Raw genomic sequence first — 10,981 nt, forward strand, 5'->3', positions numbered from 1 at the left:
AAAAAAAAGGACTTACAAAAATCAGTTTCGGAGAAATGCAGATTGACATATTGAATGAATAGTGATGGAGAACATGAACACGGAGTACAGGGTACACCTGAACATGAGCAGTTCTGCGGATCGCTCGGCTGCTAGTCCCCAACAAATAAAAACTACAGTGACCAGCTGTTTTCAAGGTTTCAAGGTTTTATTTGTCATATGCACAGCAGATACAACGTATATGTTGGCAATGAAAATCTTATATCCCATGCTCCTCCAACAACTCAACATACATGGTGCAAATAAGATAAATAAAATAGTGCAAAAAGAGAGAAGAATATTTACAATATCAACAATACAGATTTAAGGATGTGAAATATATACATATGTGGAATACATTGAAAGTATTTAAATACTTTACACTGTTGAAGGAGGAGGTGTGGACAGATGCATATATTACGTATAACAGATGTATATGGCAGATATGTATAATATATAGATATGTGTACTATAAACAGATATGTATGGCAGATGTGTATAACATATATATATATATATACACACATACATACATGCATATATATATATATATAGACACATACACATACACGTGTATTATAAACAGATATTTATGGCAGATGTGTATAATATATATATATATATATATGTATGTGTGTACTATAAACAGATGTGAGTAGACATTCACAGAGCTCAGGAGTTCAGCAGTCTTATTGTCTGTGGTATAAAACTGTCCCTGAGTCTGGTGGTCTTGGTCCGGATGCTGTGGTACCGTCTGCCAGACGGCAGCAGACAGAACAGATTGTTGCTGGGGTGATGGGGGTCCTTTATTATCCTACCGGCCTTCTTCCTACACCGCTGGGTGTAGAGGTCCTCCATGGATGGCAGCTCCGTCCTGGTGATGTGCTGAGCAGTTTCACCACCCTCTGTAGAGTCTTACGGTTGAGGGCGGTGCAACTGCCATACCAGGCGGTGATGCAGCCAGTCAGGATACTCTCGATGGTGCACCTATAGAAGTTACAGAGTATCCTGGAGTCCATGTTGAACTTCCTCAGCCTGCGGAGGAAGAAGAGCCGCTGTCGAGCCGTCTTGGATATGACCCTGGTGTGATGTGTCCATGTCAGGTCCTCACTGATGTTTACCCCGAGGAACCTGAAGCTGCTGACTCTCTCCACAGGAGTCCCGTCGATGGTGATGGGTGTGTGTGCCTCTCTCTGCCTCTTCCTGTAGTCCACAATCAGCTCCTTTGTTTTGCTGACGTTGAGTTGGAGGTTGTTGTCCTGGCACCAAGATGTCAGGGCTCTGACCTCCTCTCTGTACGCCGTCTCGTCGCCGTCTGTGATCAGGCCGATGACGGTCGTGTCGTCAGCAAACTTGATGATGGTGTTGGAGCTGTGTGTGGCCATGCAGTTGTGCGTGAACAGGGAGTAGAGGAGAGGGCTGAGCACACAACCCTGAGGGGCTCCGGTGTTGAGGGTCAAGGTGGAGGATGTGATGTTCCTCATCCGCACTGCCTGGGATCTGCCCATCAGGAAGCTCATGATCCAGTCACAGAGGGCGCTGTTGAGCCCAAGGTCCCTGAGCTTAATGATGAGCTTGGAGGGCACAATGGTGTTGAATGCTGAACTGTAGTCAATGAACAGCATTCTCACATAAGTGTTCCTCTGGTCCAGGTGGGAGAGGGCAGTGTGGAGGGTGACGGAAATGGCTGAGCCTTTTAAAAAAAGGAACTATACATTTTACACATCTTGGGCCCAGCACTGACTGACACAGAGATGAAGTCGCAGAGCTGTGAATTACGGAATAAGGTTGTGGTTTGGGTCTGGACTTGTGAGTCTTCTGACTGAGAAACAGCACACTGGTCCTTTAAAGTCTCTACCTCCATTCACCGTCCTCTCTTACTCTCCTTCATCTCTCTCTCATTTTTCTTTGATGAGTATCTACAGTCTGAATCGCAGCTGTCAGCATCAGCCCACTGTGTGGTAACATTACTCCACACGCACACACACACACACACACACACACACACACACACACACACACACACACACACACACACACACACACACACACACACACTCTGTCTGGTCTGTGAGAGTTTCATTTTGTCTGAGTCTTCTCAGGACAGAGGGGAGGGAGGAGCTGCAGTGCAGGGAGCGAGCGAGAGGGCAATAGACACCGAGAGACACTGGGGGAGAGAGAGGGAGAGCAAGGCAGCAAGGTAGAAAAGTCCTAGCGTCAGCAAGTTGTATTGATTAAAAACTAACCTTCCAGTCTTCTCCTCTATCACTACTGCACACACACACACACACACACACACACACACACACACACACACACACACACACACACACACACACACACACACACACACACACACAAGTATTTGAATACCTGCATGTGTTTCACTTTCACTTGATGTTCAAAGATGTAAAAACAGTATTCTAAATTACTTTATTTTTTATATAGTGTAAAGGTTTGTGTGAGGGTCTTCACTTCAAATCAATATTTTTTTCTTATGTGTGTGTGTGTGCATTGGTGCGCAAACGAAAGGGAGGAGGAAGAGGATGGAGGTGAACGAAGAAGGTGGGATTGGATAGGGGGTGGAGGCCGATGCGGTTGCCTTGGCGATGGTAGTCACGTCCCGGGCCGTCTGGTTGTCCCTGGCAACCAGACATGATGTAAGGCGGGGATGAACTTGAACTCAGCAGGGGAAGTGAGGAAGAGTAGGAAGAAGAGGGGGATATTCATGAAACATCAATGATGCACCTTTGGCGATCAATACTGGCCAATCAGAGATGGATTACACTCACACATGCAGAGAGAAAGAGGGAGGAAGGAAGAAAGTGTTTGGTTTAAAGGCAGGAAGAACTGTGTTGTGTTTGGGATCCCTATACATTAGAAAAGACTCTTAAACTGTCTGACCAAACCCTGAGATCCATCAGTCCTGTAAAGGTCCTTCAGAGGCTGCAGCTCATCAGAAACAAAATGTGAATGCAACAAAAAAAGTGTGATCATGAAAAACTAAAGGGCTCATCCTCTGGGAAGCAGGAATGGGACATGCCCGTCCTTTTTCGGGTAAATCCTGAAATGTTGAGAGTTTTTGAGTACTAGTCTTCTTTCCATTGGCTTTGTTTTCAAGTGCTTGCATTTACATTTGAGCTTGATGACTTAAAAATTGATCCTCTGTGGAAAATAAATATTAAATGAAAGATATTATGACAACGTCCACTATGGACTAAGTATGTAGTGTATGTATTAATATATTAAAATATTTCAATTTTTGGATATTTCATGAGTATGTTGCCAAACATACATCCAATACATTTTCATAAAACACATGCAATCTGTAACTCATGGATATCTGATTCAGTTCAGAGATGTAATGAAAGTGTTTTCATGCACACATACAGCTGATTCAGTGTTTAAACTTCACCTGAGCAGTCCCTATCAGGTGAACATATGTTTCTGACTCCATGTTTTTCCATCTGTCTCTCCAGTGGTACCTGGGATAAGGACTCCAGAGGCCCCCCCCCCCCCACCTGTATTGAACAACAGATCGCTGCAGCCTCCTCCTAGACCTCGACCTTTGATGCCAGCTGCATCGGAGAGTCCTTTCTTGTCCCGCAACTTGAGCCTTCTTCTTCCCCCTCTGCGCCTGAATCCGCTCCCACCAGCGCCATACACAGACTCAGCAGCATCAGCATGGCTACAGCGGATCAAACGCACCCCAAACCTGGTGTTCAACACCTGCTCTGTACACTGTGCGTCGTAGACTTCCTTTTAGACGTACGGTTCATATGTCAATTTTCATTTATAGTGCCAGACCCTGCCCCCAACCCATAGGCCAGTCCAGAGGATAAATATGCGGGGGACGTCGCCACTCCGAACAACAGAGCTTCCACTCTGGAGAGACGACAGCTATACCCCCCCTCATTCTTAGCTGTGTGTGCATCCTGTGGACTTATCTGGAGTTGTCGGATAGGGAAAGTTACCTGGCTGAGACACCAGCTAATACTCCCCATCCCCTTACCTGAGTCCTCACACACCTTCTAGGATTGACTCCACCCTCCCTTGACCTCACCCCCAGGTTGATGGCAAGTCAGGGGGGGGAGGAAGTCACCAAGGCTCTTTCCAAGGACATGGACCAGTGCTTAATAGAAAGAGCTTACCTGATTGGGAGGTGGTGCACAAACATACACCCTTTCTCAGATATAACATGAACTCAACATGAGAGCCTGGGAAGGTTATGATGGGGGAGTACAGTTGAAGGTGGGGTCAGACACATGGGGGAAGCAAGGGTTTGTTGAAGTGTTGTGACCAGGCACTGGTGGATCCACGCTTGTTTATCTTGGAGGCTTTAGCATCATGTTTCATTGATTTTTCTATCTTAGCCGTCATTTCAGCTGGTCTCCTCCTCTTCCTCCTCTATCCATCCACCAGACTGGGTGAAGCTACAGCAGGCAGGTGTGGGCCGAGAGCTCTGGTGTCTGACCTGCAGCAGGCAAACAGGAGAGAGATGAGTCAATCAAATTTTACCAGTGGAATATTGATCATGAGGAAAGTGCAATTTTGTTGGCTAGCTGTTGAAAAGTTAAATATCTTTGTAAGATAGCTCATTGCAAAGAGTTGTTGAAAAGTATATATAAACTATATTTTTCTTCCTAGTCCGCTCACACCTCTGGGACTCTAAAATATTGGGGTACAAAAGACAACAGCAGCATTGAACTAGGAACCATAGCCTTGTGAGAAATAACGGGAGCTGTATTCACATTTATTGTTTATAATTTGTTGTTTGTTCATCTTGTAAAGCTGTTAGCATGGTAGAACAAAGATCCCTTTAAAGAAATATCATTTTAAACAATCAATTTTTAAAGCATTTCTTGCAGCTTAAGATTGCTTTTCATTTTGTTTAAAAGAAAAGACGCTAAGCAATTAACTTATTTTAATGAGCACATCATTTTACTGAATGATCTAAAGCTATTTCAACTTCTCTTGAGTTGAAATCAGGAGAAAATATAGTGGACTTAATCATGTTTTCTCCGGTTTCTGCGAGATAATCTATAACGGGTGTTGCCCAGTGATGGGCTGCCCAATGATTGGCTGGGTCTCCTTGAGGTCCTATCCAATCAAAAGCACTTAATCCTGCAGTTGGCCAATAGGTCGTGAGTGTATAATCAGGGGGTGTGGTTAAGCGATGAAGAGGCAGAGCAAAGGGTAACTCTGGAAGCTTTCGTCCATGAATAGACAGTCAGGAGCATCACATGCAACTTACCATTTTATTGAACTGTTTTTTTTCCTTTCCTATACTATATATATAAATATATATACACACATGCACACACACACACACACACACACACACACACACACACACACACACTTACGACCATCCAGTGTCGAACAAAAGTGAATTTAAGTGATTTACAAAAAAAGAATAAAAAAAATGCATGTTCTAGTGTTAGTGACACATTTTTCCATAGATGATGTAGTTAGTGAGATAAAGACACTATATTGTAAACCCAACATCAGGCACTTGCCAGCAGCTGTCTATTATTTTTGCCCCGTCGAGGCCTTTTGTTATGGCTCTCCTTCACAAACAACCAGCTCTCTTTGCTTCTTGATATCTTTCCATTCTTTTTTCTTTTACCTTCTTTCCTCCCTCCTACCTTCTTTTTTCCGTACAGCAACAGTTTAGTTCTGCCTTTTATTTCCAGGCATTCTCTTTCTCATCTGTACGTTATCAAACTGCATGAAAACAATTGTCCTCATCAATGTGCCTTGAGCTACGGTCCAGTCCTGAGAAGTTGCACATGATCCAACGTGGAGAATCTTGTTTTATTGTTTATTCCTTTTTCAATTCACCTTCCACACCTCAAGGCAAATGTCAAAGCGTATAAAGTTGAAGAGGAACGCATGTGTTTACAAAAACACTTATAGCTCAGTTTTAAGAGGATGCAGTACTGAACTCAGCTGTACTGAACTGCCCCCCCCCACACCTGCAGATCTAACGCAGACCTTACAGGTGATTTTACACCAGCTACAACCAGGTCAATCACCTCCAAGTAATTGTTAACAGCCCGCACACAGTGAAATTTGGTGAAATGAGCACCATGTCTGCAATGAAAATCTTATGTAAAAACACTATAACGTTGCCTATTGGTCCAATATAACAGCCAGAACTGGTTTTAAGTAGAAATAAGGTTTGAAACATTTTATTTTTTATTGAAACTCCAGATGTCCTGATGGCGTGTTTTGCAGCTACGAAGTTTGGTTAGTTTACAGTTCAGTTTAGCTGCTAAACACTTTTGAGTCAGGTTGGCTAACTGTTTGTACCCTAGCAGTTTGATTCAGCTTGGCCAATATTTCAGTTACATCGCTACTTCCAGCAATTTAGTTTAGCAGCTAAAGTAGTTTGGTTCAGCTCAGCTAGCAGGTGTTTCACTGCTCCCCGACAGGTTAGCTGCTACAACAGTTGGTTGTTAGCAATCTGTTACATTTTCATTTTAAAGGAGATATAAAATCGATATGAAAACATATTTTGCATTTTTCCTGTAAAGCCTAAGATTAGAATGAAGATAACCTTTATTATTCCCCAAAGGGAAATCAGTTCTTCGCTCAGTTCTCAGGGGTTATTTTGCAATGGCATACTACATAGGTCGGAAATACACACACATGCACACACAGGACCCACAGACATGTACTATTAGTGAGGTGGCAGAGTGAAGGGGCTGCCAGCCAGGGAGCAGTTTGGGTTTGTGATGAGTAGGAGGTGAGCCGGCCCACTCCAGCTAGCAGTTCATACTCCTAGTTCTTTTGGCCCAATAGAGCGTCCCTATTGTTCCCAAGCCAAGTCTAGGTGAAGACATGTGTTCATTTCTCTAAATGTTGTGATGCCAGTAAATAATAATAAAGCAAACTAAGTGGTGGAAAACCATGTTAACCCCCACCCACTCCATTCACCCTATCCTTAGTCTGATGGGATGCTTTTTTCCCCAATTATTTAAGTTATTACAATTTCCAAAAATCCAAAACGTCCTGTTGTACATTTTGCTTGGATGGTTCTTCTACTTTTTGTTCCCAGCAATGAATTATGAGGAGATAAAATATGCAATACCTGCATGCACTCACATAGACTTTTTTTGTCTTTTTTCGTTTCGTTTTTTACAACCAAAGTAAGCATGCACGCGACAGGCATCATGCTCCATCGTTGGTCCTAAAAATTGTGAAGCCAGCCCTACAGCAATGCTCCAGCCAGGCTGAGCCACCATTGCTAGGGAACTCTTCTTCCTTCCTTCATTGCCTCCTTCCTTGCCTCCTTCCTTTCTTCCTATTTTGATAATCTACCAGATGGCGGCAATATTACATTTGGTCTCTTATTGCTAAAGGTCTTTTGTTTCTTTGGTCACAAGCAAGCCTTAAACAAGTCCAACTTCTTCTCCATCGCGCAGAAAACCGTTAATCAAAAACATTTTGATGACGTCCAAAGTGTCAAGCACGCCCCGCCCTGCTTGGCAGAGGTTTTAGTGATTAAATGGTATCCCTGTTCTGTGTTCTATCTGCCTATCCAATTAATCGGACAGTGACGTGATGCCGTTAGCTGTGATGGTTAAGTAGTTCCACTTGTGTGGGTTGCGTGTTTTTCTTAGCGTGACATTTGTTTTGTTTGTTCTTGCCTACCCTTTAGCCATGAGTTGGGCATTACTTCCTTAATTATCTGCACTAAATATGAAACAAATGACAAAAGTGAAAAAGTATTACATAACACAATACAGCTCCAGGGCTTCAAAAAAGCAAAGGGAATAAAAAAAATTGCACGGACATTTTTTAAAGTGTCACAAAAATCTTGTGAAACAGCCTAGCATCTAATCAGCGACTTTTGGCTGTGTTGTGTGTAAGATAAAGACAAAATTGCACCCTTTTTAAAGAAAGAATGAAAAAATGAAAAATAATATAAAAGCAATAGTTTGGGCAGTTTATTTTTTTTCTTGTGTTGTATGTGTAATTTAGTTCCGGTACAGCAGCGAAGAGACGCAGAGGAGAGATAGCTCTAACGGATGGGAGGCAGAGCCTGGGAGACGTGTTTGTATGTTGAATAGTTTTATTGATTACACTGATTTTAAAGCTGCCCTATTTTATAATGCAGGACTTTTGTAACATTGATAAAATGAGGAAAAACTAGTGTTGTGAATTTTCTGATTGTTTGTATCGAGGCCACATTATTAGAACTGGTTTGGTTTGTTTCTTGGAACTGGATTTAAGTTGAAAACTTTCCTGTTTCCTTATTTTCTTTATTTTTTTCTTTATTTGCTTTCCTTTTTATATGTATTTAAGATCATTTCCTCTGTTGATGGTATAGCATATTCCTGTACTTAAAAAGTGCTGGGTGCTGTGGTGATAAGACCATTGTAAATGGATGTTACGGTATGCTGTATGTTTTGAAGGTTATTTGTTGCATCAGTGTTGATGAACCTACATGTAGGTCATTTTGAGGAAAATTGGTAAGAAAAGCAAGTGTTTTTTATGCATTTTAAAATTTAAGTTTTCGGCAGGAGACAGCCAAAGGATGCCCCTACTATAAATGCATCTAGGCATCTTTTTTTGTGTTCATCATTCCATGCAGGAAAATAAACAGCTTGATTATGCAACATGATCTTTTTCTTTTCCATCTGTTTCTTTCTTCACTGGCCCACAAGATCACCTCCTCCTCGTCCTCCTCCTCCTCCAGCCCCCCCTAAGCCTGGAGGTCATTCTCTGATCTCCCCCATCCACACATCCTCTGCTGCTCATCACTGCATCACATTCATGGAGCAGGACACTTGGCTGAGGAAGGGCAGGTCACCAGGATAAGGGACCCTTCAAGTGTGATCGGAGTTGCTGTCCATGTCTACATTCCTCTTCATTTTATTGGGTTTAATCACAATAGCAGGTCTTATTTTTAACTCACTAAATGTTCTGAGATGAACATTGTGTCGTTCCACAATATGGGAGGAGCAACTGAATCTCTGCTGCTGCCTGTGTTGATTCACAGTACAACTTCATGGCTAGTGCTGAAACCAACAATCATCATAGACTTGGCGTGTAAAGATATTAGTTATTTCCAAAACTCAAATATGTTGAATTAACTATCATTGAAGACAACAAAGGCCATTTGACTTTAGAACAACAAAATGATTAATCAACAAAACTCAATACAAAATCAATACAGATACACATGCAAGTTGGACAAAAATGGACACCATTTTACATATGCAACTACAAAAATGTTAGGCGTTACAAGGGCAGTGAAGAGGGCTGTATTGATTGAAACTCAAGCATATCTGTTCTGCCAGATGCCCAAGAGGCTGGAGTAAAGGTTCTCCAAAGATACTCAGCAACATCTTTGTGTGTCTTAAGGTCAAAGAAGGGTGTTATGGTTAGGCAGTCTCAAAACAGAAAAGAAAAAGGGTATTAAAGGAGTATTAGAGAAACAGTGAAGAAAACGTCTGTGATCTACTGTTAACAACATATTCTGCAGCCTGAAAATGTGATGACTCATGTTGTTTTTCCCAAATTGTTTTCAAACCTCCATAATTCTAGTGAATGCAAAGATACCGAATATGGCAGTGAAACAAAGTGAAGAAGGCAAAATGAGCAACAATTCATATCACACTGGAATGAGAGTTATTGAAGGGAAGTCTTTGAAGAGTCCCAGCTCAGGGCTGAGGTGCTGGTGCTGGTGGGGGTTGGAGGCTGAAGAGGAACTGACAAAACCAACAGCAGACACACAAAGCCAAGGCTTAGAAAGCAACAAGCCCATAAGGCCGATCTGCTGCATCCAAGCAGCTGAACCAACAGAGCAGCATCATGCTAACTCACAGCAACAGGGACATGTTCTGACACCCTCATCATTTGACAAACAAACCTGACAAACCCCTCTGAGCCTCTAACCGCCCTATGAATCCTGCAGCTTCCACCCTTCACCCTGAATTTAGGAAACTCTTATCCAAAGCTTGTCAAACCAGTATAATGAGCCAGAGCTGGAGTCAACAACTGTCTTCGTCATTTCAAAAGAGGAGCACTTCCCTACAATATCCCCCTTCTCTTCTATTGCTTAACCCCCTCCCCGCCTAGAGTTGATTTCCGGTTTTGCCTTTGACGAATTCTGCCGCTCCATTAGGAAACAGGGTTGAATTAAGGCTACGTTTTTTTGTGCTAACGCCTTATTTGTCTTCACGTTTGTCCAAAGGATCTGGGGCAGAGATTACCCCACTCACCACCAGCTGAGAAATACCCATCAGACCAGAGTCTGTGGCTTGGATGGAAATGGGAAGTAATCAAACTTAAAAGGCTTGAACTTGAAGAGGGGCAGAATCCCTCAGGCTTTAGACCAGGGTCATTTTAGTCCCCCCAATCACTTTAAAGACCTGAGTATGTATTGTAGTACTGGTAGAACAATCATTTAAAGAATGGGGAGAGCTTGAGTGACACCTGAAATCTGCTTCCAGCTGCTATTATTCACTCTAGACAGAATGAAAACAGCACCAGTTCCACTGTTGTCCCTGGCGCGAGAACGGAGCGGAGGGAAGACACCCTCTAGAGCTGGGCAAATGAGTATAAATGGCATCATTTTAGTGAGATGAAGAAAAGTCATTGGAAAAGGAGGACGGTAACACTGAAGCGGCTCTCCAGTGCTCCGCTGTAATGAACTACAGTATCACTGCTCATCTGCAAAGATATTTATTATCATATTCATATTATTTATCATATTGCAAAACCATTACATGGTGCTAAGTGTTGAATCAGGCCAGTGAAGGGCAGGTAGGATGGGAAATGTGAGGATTTGAACTTACTGTACTATCATGCTTCCTGACAGCTTATCAAAGCATAGCAGTCTAATCTGCATGAGAACTATGCACTGACTAAAAAAACAAACATCCACCCGTGCACGCAGCTCACATGCGAGCGTCTGCCCACGTGGACTTCGATATATAACTGTCAACCT

At 42.7% G+C, this 10,981-nt stretch overlaps 1 protein-coding gene across 3 annotated transcripts in view; it reads left to right on the plus strand.

Moving 5' to 3' along the window:
- The window catches only part of nfia (nuclear factor I/A), a 147,269-nt gene extending 138,619 nt beyond the window's left edge, over nt 1–8,650 (plus strand). For all 3 annotated transcript variants that reach the window (XM_063891604.1, XM_063891605.1, XM_063891606.1), the window contains one exon: nt 3,498–8,650. In XM_063891604.1, coding sequence (XP_063747674.1) covers nt 3,498–3,512 — 15 coding nt within the window. In that variant the 3' untranslated portion in view covers nt 3,513–8,650. The remainder of the gene's footprint in view (nt 1–3,497) is intronic.
- The last annotated feature ends 2,331 nt before the right edge of the window (nt 8,651–10,981 follow it).

Source organism: Eleginops maclovinus, chromosome 9, assembly GCF_036324505.1.
Source record: "Eleginops maclovinus isolate JMC-PN-2008 ecotype Puerto Natales chromosome 9, JC_Emac_rtc_rv5, whole genome shotgun sequence".
In the NCBI taxonomy this organism is placed as follows: Eukaryota; Metazoa; Chordata; class Actinopteri; order Perciformes; family Eleginopidae; genus Eleginops; species Eleginops maclovinus.